Source organism: Notolabrus celidotus, chromosome 13 (assembly GCF_009762535.1).
Source record: "Notolabrus celidotus isolate fNotCel1 chromosome 13, fNotCel1.pri, whole genome shotgun sequence".
NCBI classification, from domain to species: domain Eukaryota; kingdom Metazoa; phylum Chordata; class Actinopteri; order Labriformes; family Labridae; genus Notolabrus; species Notolabrus celidotus.
The window spans coordinates 16,148,602-16,170,388 of NC_048284.1; the positions used below are offsets into that span (position 1 = coordinate 16,148,602).

At 40.9% G+C, this 21,787-nt stretch overlaps 1 protein-coding gene across 1 annotated transcript; it reads left to right on the plus strand.

Moving 5' to 3' along the window:
* The first annotated feature begins 3,026 nt into the window (after positions 1–3,026).
* On the plus strand, positions 3,027–18,245 carry mideasa (mitotic deacetylase associated SANT domain protein a). Its single transcript, XM_034699694.1, has 13 exons — positions 3,027–3,563; positions 4,007–5,735; positions 7,895–8,110; positions 10,267–10,603; positions 10,706–10,772; positions 10,874–11,016; positions 11,122–11,225; positions 12,568–12,643; positions 12,732–12,820; positions 13,342–13,485; positions 13,704–13,826; positions 16,086–16,246; positions 17,358–18,245. The coding sequence occupies exons 2-13, from the start codon at positions 4,254–4,256 to the stop codon at positions 17,608–17,610; spliced, it is 3,195 nt and encodes a 1,064-aa protein (XP_034555585.1). The 5' UTR covers positions 3,027–3,563; positions 4,007–4,253; the 3' UTR covers positions 17,611–18,245.
* Positions 18,246–21,787: the final 3,542 nt, after the last annotated feature.

The following is a 21,787-nucleotide window of genomic DNA, read 5'->3' on the forward strand; positions in this document are numbered from 1 at the left end:
TCAGTACTCACCATGATCACTCTCTAGAGCAGGGGCGTCAAACTAATTTCAGTTCAGAGGCCACATACAGCCCAAGATGATCTGAAGTGGGCCAGACCTGTAAAAATCTTCTGGTGGACGGCAGCTTTGATTATTGACTTCATAAAACACAGTGGAACCAACACCATGAGATGACATGGCACCCCAAATCATCATATTCTGCAGAATCTTCACACCTCAGACTCTGTGCTTCCGACTTCAGGAGACTCTAGGGAGAATCTATATGACCTTGATTTCCAAATGAAATGCAATCTGCTGTTGCAATCTGAAGAGTGGACTTTGGACCACTGAGCAACACTCCAGTCCTTTAAAACCTTATCCCAGGTAAGACTTTCCTGACCTCTCTGGTTCAGGAGTGGCTTCATGCTTGGAATCCAACAGCAATAGTCAATTTGCTGAAGATTTCTGCACGTGATGACTCTTGATTCACTAAACCCCAGCCTCAGTGCAGTCATTGTGAGGCTCTCCAAAGCTTGTATTGTTGTTTTTGAGGCTGTGGTCCTTCCTGGTTATTGTGCACCTTCTCCCACTACCCCCGAGGGCCAAAGTCCGATTATACCTGCGGTTCATTTTCATAGTGGTGGATTGTCACCATTGATACATTTTGCCAGTGCTGGGCATAATCCAGAACATCCACTTTCAGAGACGGCCTTTACTGAGGAGCAATCCCTGTACTCCCTTACCACAAGGGGTCAGTGCTATCCATTACAGTAAAATGCTGTTTTGTGAGGCTAACTTGTTATATGGTGACTCAAATGGATGCTCCAGACAACAGTGGCAGAGTGAAGAAAATTGTAGCTCTATGCGTGAAGGCCAGAACCTTCTTGCTGCAAGGTGTCAGTGCTAACCACTACAACATGCCCCATTGCAAGGGTTATAAGGATTTTAACTTTACAGTTAATATGGTAGTTATTACAGGGTCCACAGCACAGTGTGCGGAATCCACAACATTGTAGCTCCACATGTGAAGGCCCCAGCCAGAATGTCAACCCTGAAGCTGCTCACTGTGAAAAATCAGTGCTATCCATAGACTGTAAGGGGCTATCCACTATACTAATATTCCCCTCTGTATGGCCTATTTGTGCAGCGTTTATTTACTTCCCTGTATCTGCTAAAAGTTCCTAGCACCCTTAATCAGCAAGAGGTTACGCCTTATGAGTCAAAGTCAAAGATACATCCTGACATGACCAAACCAGACGATCCTCTGCATGTCAGCTGTGCTGATTTTTAGCTGAGAGAAACAAAACTGACAGGGCCCCAAACCCACAGAGAACATGGATGACTCCTGTATGGGAATACCCACGCTGCTATGACTGTATGCAGGCTCATACATCCTGATGGTTACAATAGCAGTTTGATTTATGTTGTGTGAAACAACTTCACCTGCTGGCTTCAATTTTGCTGCAGCATTAGGTGAAAGAGGAAAGTAGTGAGCACTAAATAAGATTATTTTGATCATTTATTTTTTTCTCATTAACATATTGAATGAATGTAAGAATCTGGCTTGTATAATGATTTACAGTTTCATTTATTTGGGTAGGCCTATTTGGTTACAGTTCCTTCAAATGTAACAGTAGGGGAGAACGGGGTTGGTTGTCACACGGGTTGGTTGGCACACTCGTTATATCTCGCTACCAGAGGGCACTGTCTCTCAAATTGGGGTATGGACATTTCCAGAATTAGGATCAGAGCTCACCTACATAGTCTTCTCTGGAGTAAGACAGCTGAACTTAAGGACTTTTTGTGTTTTTCATGTCAAATTTTAAATATTCAGCTCCTCTGTATTTATCTTCTAGACTTTTAAATGATGGGTTTATAGCAAAACAAGTGTTACCCTTACAAAGTGAGGGGAAAGCTATAGTTCAGATTTTTATTAGCTAGCTAAGTAGTTGTTAGACGGTTGTTAGCCTTGATGCTAGCAAAAAATTCCAGTTGGGGTTGTTTGTCACATGTAACAACTAACAACTATGTTGGCAACATCATGCATGGTGAAATTAGTTGGAGTGCGCAGACCCTACATTTGCCATCACTGTAACTCAGACAGTGACTGCATGTAGCCTAGTTGAGTAGACCATTATTGTTCGGCCTATTTGTTTTTTTCTTTATGTTGTTATATAGACTGGCCTAAAGATGTGCTTCCTGTTCATGTTCCTTGCTCATTTTATGTTAAAATGCATTAAGTTATGTAGACCTATCACTTGTCGGTGCATTTAAACTTTCAAATTTAGTTCTGCCTTCTTGCCTTTTTAAAAAGATTTTTCCCATTGAAATACCATTGAGACAACCAAACCGCATAGTGTGTGACAACCAACCCCATAGTGTGTGACAATCAACCCCATAGTGTGTGACAACCAACCCCATAGTGTGTGACAATCAACCCCATAGTGTGTGACAATCAACCCCGTGTTTGGGTTGGTTGTCACAATGTGTCAGTGTCTTTGATAGTTAATTGCCTCTTTGTTACAATAAGTTGGAAAATGAGAGGGACACACATTTCAAGCCAACACCGTAAGCTTCAATTTAATGTAGGAATGACTATTGAAAGAGGTTTTGATGATGAGCAATCACCAAAACAGTAAAAAGTGTGACAACCAACCCCGTTCTCCCCTATACAGGCAGGCAATATTGAAGTTGTGAACAAATTACAATTCGTACTAAGTTGATTGCATCATGTCATGGAAAATCCCTAATAGCTCAAATAAGTTGAGTCATGATAAATATATCAGTGGTCATGTCTAATTTAGAAAACAGACAATTGGAAATGTATATGTCTAGAAGCTCTTGGGGTCTTTCCTGACTGATTCAGGATTGAGGGGTTGTTATGACTTGCCCCCAGTGTTTCTTAAATCCTCCATAAATTCCTTTCTATGCCCTACACAAACTGTTTCCGTGTGATGAGCTTTCACGCCGCTCTCCGGGGCAGCAGTGACAGCAAAACAAACGCACACTGACACGGCTATGGGAGTGGCCAAACAATCGGATTGGACAACAGGATGTGAGTTGAGCTGTTTTGGGGTGAGGCGCTGCGTTCAGGGGCGCACAACTTTCTGTGTGTTTGCGCAGTTTCGCAGTTAGTCACACAATCTGGATGTACCTCAATACAGATTTCAAACCCGTGTGGCTCTGCGTGGGAGTGTGGAGATCTACGAAACCAGCAGAGCAGGCTGCTGCAGGGCGCAGTTCCCACACTGTCACCGTCTCATGTGTGGTTTAGCCGCTGATGCGGGGAGAAAGTTGTGGACATGTTTTCCTGAAGTGCACAGTTTTACTGATCCACCGTGCAACATTACAACTCCAGTGTTCATGAGCCTCTCCAGCCTGTTCTGACTTTGGATTATGTTTGGGTTGGACTGTACTCTTGCTCGTTCGCCATATTGCGCGCTGTGAAACTCGGAGGAAAGTTGTCAGAGTTATGACATTTGCTGCGCACAATCCCTTCATGGAGCTGCATGCAGTCGACTTTGATCGAAACCAAAGTGACTCCATGGAGCCAGCCATGGAGAGCTCTGTGCACCCTTGATCAGGTATATTACACAGTTTAACTCATGCTCATGAATCTACCGTGTTGCTTAACAGTAGTCAGCACTTCACACGCTTCCTCATTGGTGCTTTATAACATAACATCAGTGGCTATCGTTCGGGTGATTGCACGAGTCCCTCCGTTTCCTGTATTTCTTGTTATGCCAAATGGCAGCTGCACTGTAAGCGCCTTCTTGTTGCTTCCGAATTTCTCTTCTTTTAAAATGTCCTAAGGTGACGCACCTGAACGCAATTGTCGATTTTATAAAGTAAGCCTTTCCGGCGCTACAATGTCACAGACTTATTTTATCTGTACTCACTGGGCCATTTTTTCCTGTGTAGGCCTCAGTTTCCTCTTTACTGCAGACGAGTGAAAGTCGACTGGAAACTTTGTATGCTTGTCTACAGTGTGAAATGAAAGTATCTAACCCCTCCTTTCTCTCACAAGGTCCGGCTTCATAGAGAAGTGGAAGAGAAGAATGGACAGAAAAGCTCAGATTTGATTCAAGAAGGAGGGTTGCATGCTCCCCACCCTGCACTTTCCTCTGGGATTTATATTTCCTCCCAAATACCTCCTGTATAAACAATTAAACAAAGAGTTCCTCAGCCACAGACACACTAACTCTGTTTTGCACATTTGGAAATCAAGATTGAGAGCTCTGTCTCCAATGTTTTTGTACTTTTAAAACATTACTATGAGTCTTCCACCTCAAGGGAACACGGACAAGAGCGGCAAGCATCGAGGTGCAGCCATGAAAGAGCCTGTGCAGCACTCAGGGGAGGTTTATTATGGCATGGGACCTCCAACTTTAGAGGCTAGTAATTCTGCCAGCAGCTCTGGTGTTTATAACCAAGAGAAAGGGGCCCAAAGTCTGCCACACTATCAACAGGCTGCCCCCGTAAAGTGGATGCACCAGGACTCTGTGCAGGCCCCAGGCTGGTCACAGGAAGCCCCAGTGCCAGCCTGGGGGCAGAACTTTGGCCCCTACATGAGCGGAGTTAACGTCAGGGGTCAAATGGCATTCCACAAAGGGGTCCATGAGGGCGTAGCTCTGCCATTGGGGGGAGAAAATCAGCTGCCGGGACCGGTGGAGGCCTACAGGGATGCTACACAGGCTCCAGTTCAGGGGAGGGGGCACGAGTGGGAGCAGCATGCTGCCATGCATCAGGCTCAGCTGCAAGCATACCAACAAGCACACAAAGGTGTGGAGCTGCAAGGTCAGCCCCATGTGGCCCCTCACTCTCTGCAGGGGTCCATGCTGCAACCTTTTCAGGCAACTTTCAGGCCCAGCAAGCAACAGTTTCCACCTCGTCATTACCCAGTTTTTCCTGGCAACAAGACAGTGCCAGGCCTGGCATACAGCGAGCAACCCAAAACTCAGCAACGTCTGCTGCAACAGATGCGGCAGCAACAAATACATCATCATCACCAGCAACAGCAGCAGCAGCAGCAGCAGCAACAACAACAACAACAGCAACAACAACAACAACAACAACAACAGCAGCTGTTTCAACAGCATCAGCTTCAGTTGCAACAGCAACAAATGCAGCAACACCAACAACAGCATCAACTCCAACAGCATCAAATGCAACAGCAACAACTGAAGCAAATGCAGCAACAGTATCACCAGCAACAGCAGCAGGAGCGGCAGCAACAACTTCAGCAAATGCAGCAGCAGCAAATGCAACAAAATGCACCACAGCAAGAAACAGCACAACTTCAAGTGCAACCAAAACAGCAAGAAACCCAAAATATTGTGACTCCTCCACCACCTGAGCCTCGTCCTCCTGATGCTAAAAAAGAAGATGCAATATCAGCTGAGCAGCAGGAGCCAGAAGCTAAAACCAGTGATGCAACATCCAGACCTGATCCAGGCCCTGAAAATGTTCCAGCAAATCCTGCAGAGCCCTCAAATGCACAACAGTCTGCACCACGGCGATCTCGTCGCTTGTCCAGAGATGGACAGTCCCCATTAGGTCCCCCTTCCACAAACCTGTGGACTCAAGCATCCAAAGAGCCTCAACTGTCACAAAACGGAGTGAAAGGAGGAGAAAGCCAAGTGCCAACAGGAGGAGTCATCCAGATCACCAGCCGGAGGAGGAGAGCATCCAAGGAGATCAACCTGGAGACTCTGGCCCAGAAGGCGTCAGAAATGGAGCCTGCGAAAATGGCTAAGGTGAAAAAAACCCACCCATTACACTGCTACTGAGTTTATATGTTAAACTTTAGAAGTGAAGCTGTTTAAATGGTTGATGAAGGCCCTGACTACTTAAAGTGATTGCAGGGGGCAGCTGACCTGTGTGTGATATAGAAACATGTCTCATCTGACAAAGCTTGCAAGCAGCTGCACAAAGAGGAAGAACTCAGTTTTAATGCAGAACTTCTCTGGTTGACAAAATGCTTACGTTTTTTATTTAGGATTTTTTTTAGAATACAGTGACAGAGACAAGTAATCAAAGTGTATTTGATTGAATTAAATGAGAAATGATTTAATTAAACAAATGAAATATTACACAAGATGCTAATAGCGAGGGGACACTTCGAGGGAAAAAAATTGAGAACTGAGAAATAAGAAGCACTCCTGACTGTTTTGAATTCAGATGAGGCCTTTTTTCGAATCTAACACAAAAATAATGCATGCTCTACATTTTATTGGCTATTTGTCACCAGAATGAACACAAAAAAGGCTATGAGGGGTTAGGTTAAACGTTTTTCCATTTATTTGAATAAAAGCACTAAACTTGGAATTCCAGAAACCAAAACAATAGGGAGAGGACCAAAACGTGTGAGCTAATGCAGGAGGTAAAAAACTGGCAACTATTACACTGTATGCATCTACAAAATCCATATTTAGACAAATGATTGCTCACCACTTCAATTGAGTTAAATTTTGCCAAGTGCACATCAACAAGCTATGCTCTTGTGGTAGAAAAGATGACCTCTCATCTCCTGGGAATTTAGCCTCAGACCTCTAGCACATCCCTAGGTCTGTTTACTCTGAGCTTTAAGCTCTTGAGTTCTGGCCTTGGCTTTTTTTGTATGCAATACAATATCCTGCACAAGATAATAGTGCATTACTAACAGTTATTGTCAAAATACTAGATTTCAGATAAGGAATAATCTTGTTTGAATGATTGCAGTAACAAAATTGATACCTTGTTGTTCAGGATTTACAATGTTTGCATTCTTTGGGTCACACCCGCAGCAGCTATCTGCTTTATTTACCCTTTAGCTACTTCGTTACACATACAATAATCAAAAAAACTAGTTAAACATTGTTTTTCTCAGCACTTGGACACTTTTTTTTGTCTTTATGCTTCACCCTCAGGGGGTTATGGTTGCCTGTTGTGGGTTTTAGCGCAGAGTGTGCAGGCTGGAGGTGCAGTTGAAACAGATGCATGTCTGCACACCTCCACATTCCTCAGGCTCTTTCTCAGTCATTCAGCAGGGCTAGGGAGGGGCCCGTGCTGTCAACCTGCACACTCACACTCCTTAACTCACCAACACACACCCCAAACAGGTTTGATATTGCTGCTCAGAGCCCAGAGCTGCAGTATTGTGGTTGACAAGAAGCTCTTTGTAGGTGAGCAGATGAGATTCAAATGTTTTCAGTCTGGTTGTTCAGATTTTGCCTGCAGTAGGAACCGCAAAACAGATTTATATGTTTCAGTGTTATTGGTAGAATATACTAGAACTATCAGCTTGACCAGAAATACAAGTGAGATGTGTACACTTCTCTGAATGCTTTGACATGCATAACTCTGAGCCTTTATTTTATAAGAGCCTTAATCTTTAGAATGCATTTGACAGAGGCAACACTCAGATATTCAGATTTTTTTTTTAAAGTGAAAAGATTGATTATTTATCCAATTAAGGGAAAAATAAAGCAACTTGAATTATCGGTTTGTCATCAAATCATCCAAAAAAATCCAGTTTAGCATCTTGAGTATAAACAAGCTACCTTGTCAATACTTCATGTATTTTAAACTAAAATAAAAATAAAATAATCTGGTTAAATGTTTGATGGGAACTATTTCTCATAATAAGAAAAAATGTGTTTTACATGAATTTATAAGGAAAATTATCTTAGAATGTGGCTCCAATGTCATCCATCATAAATGCTAACATTTTTTTATTTGAGGAAGAAATAAATGAATTTTTAGCTGAATTTAAGAATATGTTTAACCCCATAACACCTTGTTGTGAAATGTACCACTTTCACCAGACTATCCTCCTCTATAATATCTTAATATCTGTAACACTCTCCTACTGCCATGATCTGTAGTCTTTCCTCTCACACTGCCTCTCCTTCCTCTCTCTCTCTTTGCTGCACAGGTGGACAGTCCTTCAGGCAGACAGGCCAACATGGTTCCTCTGGTCATCCCTGTGTCTGTGCCGGTTCACAAGACTCACACAGACCCTCAGGGTGGCTGGCCTCAGGGAAGACTAGGTCCAGGTGATCGGCCTGCTGGACAGTCTGATAGGAAACCTTCTGTCATTGTGGCTCGACGGCGATCACTCAGGAGCACCATGAATGAGAGCTTTGGCCAGGTAAGTGTTTGAAGCTTTCTGTGATGTTCTTTCAGTCAGTGTTCAAACTTAGGTTTTAGGCTGATCATGTCAAGAAACATTGCGGTTTGACTCTAGGGTAAAAGTTGGAGGTAGAGCAGTTTTGCATTCTAAATGTTGCCTACAGTCTGATGGTATTACCCCCCTAAAAAAATCTATTAAAAGTGCTTATTATGAAACAAAACAGCCCCTTAATAAAGATGACAGCAAGGTTTCAATGTTGCAACTCAATGTTGAATGTTAATTTTCCAGTAATAGTTTCATATTTTGCAAATACCCTGTTTGTTCTTGAGAGTGAGAGGAGTCTGATATTACTCTCTGATATGACTCATTGCTCAATGTACGGCTTCATTTAGCTTTCAGTTAGCTTAGTTTGCAGATGCACTGCACTTTACCTTGGCTCTGTCCAAAGGTAACAAAAGCAGCCTTTCAACGCCTCCAGAGTTCAATAATTAACACATTGATGTCTGGTTTATTCAGTTCATGTGGTTACTAGGTGAACTTTATCTGGCCTTGCTAGCGTAACTCTCACTTTTCAGCAGAGTCAAGCTAGCTGTTTGCCGACAGCTGTTGTCTTTCTTAATAAAGTTCTCCTCAGTCCTGCCTACCTGTGTTGTAATCTGCTAAAACTTGTCTCTGAGTTCCAATGTTCACCAAGGAGTGAAATACAAATAATATTCTTTTGAATTTCATATAAAAGTTCATATCACTCATTTTTTTAGCCTGCACCATTCAATTTTCCCTAACCAATCCAGGTAAAGTTGGTGCCTAAACTTCAGAATAAATACCATTGCAAAAAAATGTGCCGCATATGTTATAATGAAAATATTGAGTTAATGTGAACATTGGGTCTCCTGGGTGAAGGCATGGCAAGGCAGCTTTATTTGTATAGCGCATTTCATACACGAGGGCAACTCAATGTGCTTTTACATTAAAATATTAAAAGCATTGGAAACATTCAGACAGGCATAAAAGAACAGAAAAGAAAAGGAAAATTAGAAATATTGAAAATTACATTAAAATTTGCATTTAAAGTGAGATAAAATAAGCTAAGATAGGAAGGCAGTGGAAAATAAAAAGGTCTTAATCTTTGATTTAAAAGAGGTGAGAGTTGAAGCGGACCTACAGCTTTCAGGGAGTGTGTTCCAGATATGTGGCGCATAATGACTTAACGCTGCTTCACCATGTTTCATTCTGACTCTTGGGACTGAAAGCAGACCAGTACCTGATGACCTCAGAGGTCGAGCCCCTAACCAATCACAGGGCAGCAAGGCAGGCTGTGGAACAGCCTTGAAAGCTAAGCTCATTTTTGTTGAGTCCTACATTATTCTTGCTACTTTAAGTGAAGAAGAGTAGGTTCAAGTTGCAAAAAAAATGAATGTTCTCATTAAAATATCCCAGAATTCACTTAAGTACTGTAAAATCAAATCAAAATCAAATCCTCAGTATGTTTGGTGCATACTGCAGTTTATTTGACAATAAAGAAGACTTTGAACTTTAAACAAGTTATTGTGTTTAGATACACATAACTTGTGATTTCCTTATCCTGTACATTCTCCATGATAAAGCCAAAAAAAGCGTATTTCAACATATTTATGTTTAATCTGTCTTGGATCAGAAAGCAGCTGCATTGAGATGCAGGCCTGTGATAAAACTCACAGCCTTAAAATTCCACTTCTCATCAGTTCAATCATCCTCAGAGGAGCCAGCCTTTTAGAATTTACCTTTTAAAGCATCCAACAGAAAGTGGACTGATTTTGTGGCCTGATTTATGTGATACTGTGACTCAATAACTGTTAAATTGTTGGTGCTACATGAACCGCTTTAACTGGATGTGTAGGTTTACAGACAAGTAAGTTTCAGAAAGTGCATAAAGGGCTTTTTGTGTCCTGGTTTTTAATGAAGTAGTGTCGGAAGAAATGAGCCAGTGTTTTTCAGGAGTGTCTCCATGCACGCGCTTAATCGATTTGGCAATTTACTGAAAACATCAAATTTTGGGAGTTCATCACTGTATTTAATATTTTGAGCTGTCTTTTCTTTAGTAATCCATCAGCTGATGTTTCAGTTTGCAAACTAACTCCTGTTGCTTTAGTTAAAAAGCAACAAAAACTAAAATGCACCTCCATTTCTCCATCCAGGATGGAGAGGATCAGGGTCTAGATGAAGATGGAAAATCCAAACTCAAGCGCCGACCTCGTCCTGAGCCTCTAATCATCCCTCCGCACAAACCCGCCACCTTCATCCCTCCATCCCTCTACCCTAGCATCACCTCCTACCAGAGCAACCTGCGTTCCCCTGTTCGCCTGCCAGATAATCCCCTCACCCTGCCCCCGTACACACCTCCACCCATCCTGTCTCCTGTACGTGAGGGGTCTGGACTCTACTTCTCTACCTTCCTGACCAATATCGCAAGCAACCAAATCCTGCCCCCACCGGCTACGCCCAAGTCCGCTTCACGAAGTCTTTTGCGCTCCAGTAAGGCTTGGTTACTGATTGTACGAGTATATTCTAAGAAGAGTTAACTTTCTGATGCTCTTTCAGATCCTTTCTAATGTGATTTTTCTGATTTATTTCCAGCAAGTTCCGATATAACTCCTCCTGTTCTTCCAATGATATCTGATGTTACACCTGTTAGCCTTGAACCGTAAGTAAACAAACCTAAACAAGCTCCTTAAGTTTTTGATGTCTGCCTCAAAAATACAAAAAATAACTAATTATGTTTTTGTGTTGTTTCTGCTTTTCCAGGCGTATCAACATCGGGCTGAAGTACCAGGCAGAAATTCCTGAGGTGCAGGATCAACTTTCCTCACAGTTAGACCAGCACAAGGCCAATGTGGTCTGGCTCCCTCTGGACGAGTCCAAGCTCAAACCTGGTGATCAAGAGAGGGGTAAATTTGTCCCATCCAACCTCCCTGCTAGTTCTTTTCTTCTTTTTCACTTTGTCCTCATTAATCCATTCAAATAATCATATATATGTAAATATTTGTATGCAGTGGATGATTTGATGAACATGGCTTGCTCCAGTGTGCTCAGAGGAGGAGGAACCAATCAGGAGATGGTGTTACACTGTTTACATGAATGTGGAGGTGACATCCTGGTGAGTTTAATTTACTAAAATAAAGGTAGCAGTTTTTTTTTTAACATTCTCTTTTACTAAAAGATAATTCTCACAGAAGTTGGGGCTGCAACTAACAATTTTTTTTTATAGTTGATGAGTCATCGATTATTTAAACAATTAATCGACTAATTGGATAAGGAACTGCAAGATTACTATATTTAGCGATCTGCTTTTTTTTGGTCAAGGTCTTTTTATTGGTTTTTCAACAGTTCTACACAAACAAACACATAGAACAATGATGTCTCATTTTTTGAACAGTGAAACACCCCCCTCCCCCCGCCCCCAAAGCTCCAACAGAGCCCCTTTCCCAATGTACCTTACTTAGTAAAGAAAATAAATAAATGAGATAAATCGTGAGAAGACAAAATTAAATAAATAAAAATGAATACATAATACTAATAAATAAATAAGTACATAAATAAATAAGAGAAAGGAAATAAATGAGAGATTACCTGGAATGTTGTGGGGTCATCAAATCTAATTTATAATATCTTTCGCGTCCATTTTTCCTATATAAGTTAAAAAGGTTGCCAGATGTCATAACATTTCTGGGCATTGCCTCTTGTGGTGTAACGTATTTTATGAAATGTCAAATGATGAATAACATCATTTATCCATGATTTAAAAGTTGGAGGATATTTTTCTTTCCATCTAAATGTGCCAGGAGAGACCCAAACAATATCATAATCTTTCCCTGGCGGCTGAGATGTAGATCAGGTGGTACAACTCCAAAAATTGCAGTTATAGGAGAAGGTTTTAAGAATATCTTCAAGACATTTGTAAAAGTTGTAAATATCAATTTCCAGCGATCTGCTTTTAAATGTAACATTACTATTTCACTTGAAAAATGCCACGAAAAATCTTAATTTGTGTAAGACTAATGATTTAGTTTCAATGTGAAGGGTGGAATGCAACATGGGAAGAGTTTGTTCCACTGTTTACTGTAGTGATGGGAGAGGAGGGAGCCAAAGAGATGAAAGGGAGGGAAAAAGATGAAGAGATATAAGCCAAAGATTTCTAGACGAGGGACTGAAAGTGTTAAAACTCTCACAGCCTGGCTTTGATTTTGAACTGTGAAGCTTAATATCACCATTGATGTTTCAAGGAGAGACGTCCAACGTGCTTTCTCTTCAAATGCTCACACATTACTGACTGCTCCTATGCAAGCAAGTTCGGTTTTACAGATCTTGCAGGCAGCCCTTTTTCTGGCCTCCTTCTACTTCCTTTTTATTTCTTACAACTAGAACTGTCATGGAGTGTTTAAAGTTTAAGGACTCTAATGAGAAACAATGTCATTGATAGAGATGTATGTTGTTTCAAGGTAACGCTTGCACGTTTGATGCACCAGGACCCAGTTTTCCCCAGAGGCCATGACCTGGCAGGTTATCACTACTCAGGTGAGGATTCATCTTCCTGCTCCTGTCTTCTCTGATTTCTCACTCCCCTTGTAAAAGCACGTTGTAAATCGTGCTGATTTACTCACAGGCTCCGACTGCTGGACTGCAGAGGAGAAGCACTACTTCAATAAGGGGATCTCTGCCTACAGAAAGGACTTCATTATGGTGCAGAAACTGGTACGCTCTTTAATTGAATCCTGCTCCATGAGCCATTATAAAGCAATGCAAATTAATCTACATAACCTATTTAGATTTAATTAAGAGTGCTTTGTGTGGCATTTTATGACATCCAATCATTTACACATTAACTTTTAGACATTATTATAGTCGCTTTAAGAAAAACATAGATGTTTCAAGCTTTTAGTGGCCTTTGTCTGCACTTAACACTGTGAAGCCAGGACCAAATGTAATGTAAAATGTCCTCTGGTAACCAGGAAAAAGAAGCTCTGCTTTTATTCCTCTCTACGACAGGAAGTAAACTGATTTATGGGAAATGTGGTTTTGATTAACAGAAACATTAGCAAGGAAGCTTGCTCCTACTGGCTGTGTACTGGGACTGCCACTCATGTTAAGATCATTGTTATTGACACAGTGCAGAAGTATGCAAATACATGACTGGAAGCTTAATGCAGCAGGGGAAAAGGTTAATCAAAGAAAGTGAAAAGTGCATGTGTTTCTTTGTTTTGTTTGATTTGAAGGTGCGAACCAAGACTGTGGCTCAGTGTGTGGAGTTTTACTACACGTACAAGAAGCAGGTAAAGATTGGACGCAACGGGATCTTGACATTTGGACCCCCGGATTCCCCAGTGGAGAAGTACACAGAGGCTGTGGTGGATGTTAAGGTAGAGTGGGTTAAACTTCTTAGCTGCAGCTTATAGTTGTGTGTTAAAGCATTAAACTCACTTAACTAAAGTTAACTAATGTGCCGAACTCCATCAGGTTATCATAACAATGTGAATTTGTTTAAATTGCTTCAGTCATGCTGTTGTGGCACACCTCATACTCATTATCACGCCCTAAATCCTGATCCTATATATTTGATTTCGTTATTATCACACAGGGTTCACAGCAGGTCAAACTGACTCAAGCAGAGGCTGATGGAGATGACAAGAGAGTGGTTACCTATGACATGGATAGCAGCCATCAGGCCAGGGTGGCTCAGTCACTACAGGCTCATGACTATGTGAGTATCATCGTATAATGTAAATATACACTGTAAGAACCCAGCGAGGGGAAACGTATCCACAACTTCAGACTAAGTTAAAGAAGCAACAAAAGCATGGAAATCCTCTGCGGAGATTATGAGAGTAGAATGTTACTTCAGTCCTTGAAATGTATAATCTTTGCATATCCATCTCAAGATTCAAATAAAACAGGGAGGGGGCATATTTTTTATGTGTATTAAATTCTTCTGTTGGAGTAGGATTATTTTTGCATTAATGTAGAGCTGGGCGATATTGAAAAAGATGTTATCACGATAACATTTTTCATATAAGTTGATATCGATCATTTTCGCGATAAATATCAAATCATTATTTCATGTCATCTTAAGGGCAGGTTGTTTTCTTCTGAGTGAAAGTTGAAGAAATCAGACGGTTCATTAGTTCGTATCTGGTGCTTGTACTCTAGCAAATCACCAAAATATCATAACTAATGAATCTTAGTGGCCTTTCTTGTGGAGCAAGTTTTCACTCTCATGAGCTGGTAGGTTTCCCATATTTTTCAATGTCGCTGGGTGTGTACACATTGCGCTCCAAACATCTTTAAGCCTGCCTACGTCTCACCCTGCAACACTATTGGCTGTTCCATGCCATGTTGGGTGGGAACCAGCGTTTAATGGCTCGTTTCCACCAAGCGGTCTGGTATGGATCAGTACAGTTTGGTACGGGTCGGATCGGTAACGCCTGATCCTGTTTGCGTTTCCACAGCCAACCGTGCCCTACTTGGTGGACGCCATGTAAGCTTGATGCAGATAGCCGCGTCAGCTACGTAATAGCGTGACGTCATGGCAGCACGACACAGTGTACCCCGCTAATAAATGCAACGAAGAAGAAAAACGTGAGGAAAGTCTGCACCTCCACGTCCAACCATGGATTGCTGTTTCTTGACGCCATGTTCCAAACAAAAAAAGTTATCTTCCCGAAGTCCACTGGAGATTTAAACATGGCGGGGTTATGTGTTGTTCTTTATTACCGCTGTCGCACGGGAAGTGACGATTCTTTCAACCAATCAAAGGACTGCAGTGTTTCTAGCGCCACCTTCTGGAGTCGGATCGGTATGTCTGGCACCCCAAAAGATGGGTACCAAAAAGTGGGACGCTACGGCTCGGTAATTTGTGGACCTGTCCCGGTTTTAGTCAATGAAACGCCACAAAATGCGTGCCGTACCGAGACGAACTGAACTGAACCGCTTGGTGGAAACGGGGCTTAAGACACACTAGTACCCCTCCATTTCCAGTGGTTGGGGGGTGTAATAACATCAACGTTTTATCGTACATTTGTGATATTTATATTGAGAAAAATAATATCACGATAATTATCGTTATCATTTTATCGCCCAGCCCTATATTAATGTAAACATTATCAACTCTTAATACTGCTCTCTAGCACATAGTTATCCTATATTTCTAATTCATCATCACCTTCATGCCCATATGTCCAGAGACCGCTAGAATTAAATTGACAAGGAGTACAGAAAAGGGAATTCCAAATAAAACAGAGAGAAAAATTGGGTTTGAAGTTTGAAATGTTTATTGAAAAGCTGTGCGACGAAATTGTTTTTTACAGGGCAGAAAAGTTTTATTAATTAAAATAATGTACATCCCTTGTCAAAGTTTGGAGAGGAAAATATTTATTTGGAAGGATACTGAAATATGTTAATTTGGGTTATTTGTGCAACTTAAAGCGTGAGAACAAATGATAAAGAGATTGCAGCATTGCCTAGAAATTAGCTTTGCCTTGGGAGCTGGTATGGAGGGAGGTTGCTTCAGGTAGCCAGAGCTAACTGTTTAGCCTCTCCAAGGTGTTGTGGGCCTAACTTCACAAAACATTAGTGAAAGGAGGTGCCCACTTGATAAACTCTGTGATGTGCTGGCTCTCACTGCCCATCTGTCCTATCTATTTTGGGCTTTGGGACACATGAGAAGCCATGTGGTAGACATCGAAATCTATCAGTAGAGGGCGGAGTGGGGTGGGCTTCGTCACTGAGCACTCATCCTTTTGTTAAATGATCAGCTGCAAAGGGAAGTTCTTTATTTACTTCAATAATATTTAGATTAATGAATGTATATATTGTGTTAATGTTGCAGCTGGTAAAGGTTTCAGTTTATTGACTTAGTTAGTAAACAAAGATGAGTTTAATGCAAATAAAAATGCGTATAAGAAAAGTTTTCATTCCATTGTGAGAACTTTTCGCTAACATCGATTTATTTGTGGTGCTCCAGGCGGGGCCGATGGTGATCAAAGAGGAGACGGTGAACAGAGACCCTTACCCCACAGCAGTACCTCACAGGCCTCGAGCTGAGCCTGCAGCCAAGAAGCCAAGGGCACCGGCAAAGCCTCCAACGGATCCTGATGCAGTATTTCCATGCAAGAAATGTGGCAGGTATGAACAAATCATGACGGATGTGTACCGTATTTAGATTGAAAACTTAGACTGTAACACAAAGACTTAATTTCTTGAAGTTTAGTAACTGATGCTTCAGTGTTGCTGTCTATCTAATATTTGTGGGATTTGCAGCCGCAATGACTTTAAAGCCAAAGTTGTTCACACAGGTAAAACTGAAACCTTGTGAAAAGTAGAAAAGTGAAATCACTTTACATTTTGTTCTGCGAATGATCACAGTTTTAATGCAACATGTTTAAGAATTATTCAATTTTTTTCTTCCTTGTATTTGTCACAATAGTTTTTGTCTTGTTTTATCATATTAACTTACAGTTGTTAACCCTCCTGTTATGTTGTGGGTCAAATTGACCCATTTTAAAGTTTGAAGAAAAAAAAAAATGTTAAAAGTATTTTTTCGCTACGCTTATTAGCGTGAACAACATATAAAATAAAAATGGTTCATTTCACACATTTGCAACCTCCCCCTGCATGTTTATATTACATAGATACTGCTTGCCAGTCAATTTGACCCGGCAGTAAAAGTGGAGGCTAAAAGGGGCCAGAAGTGTGAAATACTAAATGTTTCTTTGCCACTGTTACATATTTCACCCCAATCACTTTCCAATGTACAGAAAAAAAGTTTTAACATTAATTTTCATAAAAAACAAGTGAATTATCCTCATTGAACTATGATCTGTGAGAATTAAAGAACACCAATACACTGAATTTGATTCAAATGGTTAGTAATGGAACTAATAATGAGATTTAAAAAATTTAAATTGGGATTTTTTTGGGTTCTGACCCTTTTGAATCATTAAATATGCCCTGGGTCAAGTTTACCTTGGAAGATTATTGCTGTCCCTAAGAAACGAACATAACAGAAGGGTTAAATTAGATAACATAAACTTATTTATGTAGAAGTCTTCAAATACTTATGAACACAAAATGCACAGTAGGTAGAAAAGGTATCTTGATTTCTAAGAATCAATTCAGCTTTTATTTACATCATATCTCAGCTGCATAGTTACTGTTTTTGCCCTGATGTGTATGTATGCTTCTCTTTTAAAGCCACTTGTCTCCGTAATTTGGTTCAATATGTCTTTTCTCACAGGGTGTTTCACAAAGTGAAGAGTCGTAGCGCTCACATGAAGAGTCATGCTGAGCAGGAGAAGAAGGCTGCGGCGCTACGTCTCAAGGAGGAAGAGGAGCAGGCAGCAGCTGAAGCTCGAGCCAGGAAGATGGCGGCAGCGACAGCGGCTGCTCTTCAGAGAGGAAATGGGAACGGAGTGACGGAGCAGGCGGAGGTCAGCAGCCAGGAAGACTCATCGGAGGGCGAGGATGATGACGATGAAGACTGGCACTGAGAGACCCGTAGCAGACATTATGAGATGGACTGGTGGGGAAACAGAAGATAAAGATGGAGATATTCTGCCCCACAGAGAGAAGAATTAAAAGAAGAAAAAGTCTTCCTGTTAGCCTTCACACTCCTTCACATTTGTATCTTTTATATACTGAGAGGAAGTTTATTTTTTTGTAAATGCACTTCAACTGTTTGCTTCTGCTTTTGCCTTTATTGCCTTTTATATCCTTTATTTAATTGATTATATGTCAAAACAGAACACACTTTCATCGCTCGGACCTAGTGGTGATGTGATATTTCATAAGCGAATCAGGAAGCCAATCAAAAAAAAGATCAAAGCAAATCTTTCACTTTATAGAGGTGGTCCTTTTTAAAAAGAAAAAAAGAGTCTAAATAAGAGCTTGTATTCAAAAAGGAAAATACTGTGCAGATTTCCATCACATTCACAGGTTGGTCATACACTTATTTTTTACAACTAAGGGATGTTTTTGAAATGAAAATGTACAAAAAAGTATATATGAGATTGCCTTATATTTATGATGCTGCATTTTGCAATGATTTAGGTAATATAAAAACTAATCAATGTCAGCTGCAATATGACTTGTGAATTGAGAAGTCTATTAAAATCTTTACTGTTCAGATATGTGTCATTTTTCATTGTTGATTTGAGAGTGTAAGACATTGTGGGTTTTTTTTTGGACTATTTTATTTTCACTTTTGCAATGGATACAAATACATCAATATACCAACAGTATATGGACATAACATAGGGTAAGGCAGAAAGGATAAAAGAAAAAATAAAGGAAAGAAGAAGAACCCCCCCCCCCCCCTGAAAAAATAAAAGGGTGGTCAGTGTACAAAGTCAATACAAACAACTATATCAAGTACTTAGTGTAAGAGATGAAGAGATGTACCGATATGGTCTAAATATGGCTGCCAAATTTTCAAAAAAGTGTCGTATCGTTTTCTGAGACAATATGTGATTTTTTCCAGGGGGGATGAGAGTGTAAGACATTGTTCATCCAGCAGATGGAGGCAGAGCTTCAGTATACTGGAGGATCATTATTTCACAGATATTTTTGTGCAAGAAAAAATCATGTCTATTTCAGTAAGGACGCACTTTGCTGAAATGTGTTTATGTGGGAGTTTGATAATGTCCAAGACTCCTCTGTAGATCTTAGCTTTTGCATCTTGCATACTTGTAACATAATTCTGTCCTTTACATCCATCTGCTAGATTTGCCACAACAATTCTAAATCTGAAGGACCTTCAGATTTATTTTGGTAGATGACACCACAGTCCTATCGTTTTCAAATTAAGGGTTTGATCTTGAGTCACACGGGTGTGGCAATTTTTTGGCATTGATCAGCAGTGACATAACTCAGCCATGAAAAGAGCATGTTCAGCGAAGGGAGGAGTAGCCTGTCACCCTCAGGAGATGAGATGCAAAGCCTTTCCCCCTGATATCAAAACAGTCCTGTTTCTTGTCCCTGATTGGTTGGACTGTGACAGCTCTCATTAACCTTGCTCTGCTCCTGCAGGAATTAGTCAGGGAGAAGCTGTGTTTAACAAACACATGAGTTCACTGCCATACATGTTCCCTGGATTCAGTGATGGGCCTTTCTGTAGTTCCCTGTTTCACACTATTGCAGCAGCTGGATTTTTCAACATGAGACTGGTTCTTCACAGAGTTTCTGCCCGTAAGAAGAAAGTTTGCTGTTGCAACTGTCAGCTTGGTAATTACTTGCTATTGGTGGATTAATGTTGATATTATATAAAATACTTGTCCATACTCCTTACAGAGTGACATGTAACTGACAGTGTGGTGGGTTCAAGGTCCACTGAGAGTCATTTGAGCCTATGACAAAGCATTACAGGTTTGGATCAAGGATCAGATGTCCTCGCTGAGCACTGACCCTGCTAATAAGGCTCCATTAGAAACCCTGCGACATGGACACGGTAAAATAGGTTAGGGACAGGGGAGATGATGAAGACATTACAAGGGAGACTGGTGTGGAGCAACGGAGACGAAGGCAAAACGCTGGATCAATGTTACTAAATGTCAAGAAGATGAATGAAGAGATCAATGTTTCTCCTTCAGCAAAGCTGAGGTCAGGGCTGATGTAAAGCAGAAATGTACATAAAGATTATTTATGGTCAGCTGCTCAGCTATAAAACTTTCATCATTTTCTGGGCGTGACCTGTGAGGCAGCAGGTCAATGTCAGTCCTGGGGTAAGTACACAGAAAGATGCACATTGTACAGCCTGTTCTTAAGATGACAGCATACATAGTGACATTTTGACCTGCTAGGATAGAATAAGAATCAAATGATTGTTGGACACCAGAAGATTTTAAAATTAATCCTAAATGTAGATTATTTATTAGATGCCTGTGCTGCATGTATAAAACTTCTCTTTATTTAGTTACAATTTTTAAGGCCATAATATAAAGATTTAACTTGATATGTGTGTCTATCTCATTTCATTTCCTTCCTGTGTACAGCTGGGCGACAAGAACCATCAGGAAAGTAGAAAACCCTATAAAGAAGCAAAGTGGTGACGGTACAGTGGCGCCGTATAGGTGGGAAAAGTTAGAATGATTCTAAGGGCCCATGACTGACAGGGGGCCCGAAAATAATAATAAAATAAAAAATAAAAATAAAAATAATATTTTATTCAGAATAAGGTAATTAAAAAACAGTCCCATTGTCTTCATAAAATGTATATCAGAGATCTCTGTATCGGCATGAAATGGTACAGCCCAGCCTCAGTTGCGTTAACCAGCTGTGCAGTCAGACAGAAGTTGCACAGTGCACAGAGTGCGCTAAACACAGCTAAAATGACAAAGTCTGGGTCCCAAAAAAGGAGGGAAAGAAAGGAGAGAGAGTAGAGAGAGGAAAAAGGGCAACAGTATGTGACCCAGTTTTTCTCCAGAAAAGGTTGGTATAGTCTTTGAGTGGTTAAAATCAACCTGTTTGCTAGTTTGATGTCCACAATGAGATGAACTATGTTGTAGCTAATTATACTAAAGGTTTCCCCGCCCTCCCTACCAGACTCAGCAGCTGATATTTCAGCAGGTACACTGTCTCCCCACTACTACTACCCTACCCTATGAACAAGAAGGTGAGCAACGTAGCATGTCAATTAGCATTATTGAAGGGGGTCTGTGGGAATCTCTTTTTTTTCTCTCTCTATCTGTACTATTACAAAAGCCTATAAAAACTAAGCTATGTAAGCTACAGCCTATAGTCTGTTTTAGATGCTGGGCAGGTTGAAGCATTGAGTGATTTAGTCTGTTTTAATGACACGTCTGGGTCGATTGGATCCTGGAGATGTGGTTACAGCAGTTGCACACGGTTCTTGTGGCCTTTGGTGATGGGGCCCAATGTGATATTTTTCATGGGGCCCAAAATCTCTGGTGGCGCCCCTGGGTACAACACTGATTCTAATCTGTGCAGGTGTTTGTTGTGTAGGGAGTAGGAACGATAATTTATCAAGTGATTGTTAGGAAAAACAATAGATTTTTCCATTTTTTTCTATCAGGCAGACGTAAAAAACGTATGGCTTCATATTAAATTCAGCTATCAGTGACGTGTAGTTTAAAGCAAGTTTCAATGCAAACCAGCTGGCTAAAGGCCTCAGGAGAACCAGCAATAAGGAAGCTTCTACAAATGGTTTTACGTTCAGCATAATGGCTTAGTAAATTATTCATACATCACTAACAAAGGCTCAGTTATAAATCTCTAAAAAGAACAAACTGTTACCAATGGGTTGAACTTTAAAGTTGAATTGTCTAAGGAGGCAAGTAGAAACACTTGCGTTGCCTACACTAATCTACATCATGTCCTATATAGGAATCTTACATTGGCGGAAGTTCCTCCAGTCAGTTTCATTTATAGGATCCAAACTAGAAGACCTTTAGCCAGCCTGTTCACTACATCATAGAAGATAATCTGCAATGTCTTTATGTCCTCTGGTGGGATTTTGCTCTATGGAATGCGCATGATCCTTTCAGCATTGCTTGCACCCACCTGTCCTTGACACTAAAGCTAGACTGCTCCATCTAATGACTACAGTGGCCATATAACTGACATACCACCCAGCTCAGTTTCAATGTGCGGTCATCGTCCTTGAGGGATGTAATCTGCAGACGCTGACCTATTGACCTGTGACACTTCTGG

Excerpts from the sequence above, each read along its gene's own strand:
- mideasa (XM_034699694.1), top strand. The coding sequence starts at position 4,254 with ATGAGTCTTCCACCTCAAGGGAACACGGACAAGAGCGGCAAGCATCGA. Across the intron at positions 5,736-7,894 it reads AGCCTGCGAAAATGGCTAAG|GTGGACAGTCCTTCAGGCAG; the intron begins GTGAAAAAAACC and ends TTTGCTGCACAG. Across the intron at positions 11,226-12,567 it reads AATGTGGAGGTGACATCCTG|GTAACGCTTGCACGTTTGAT; the intron begins GTGAGTTTAATT and ends TGTTGTTTCAAG.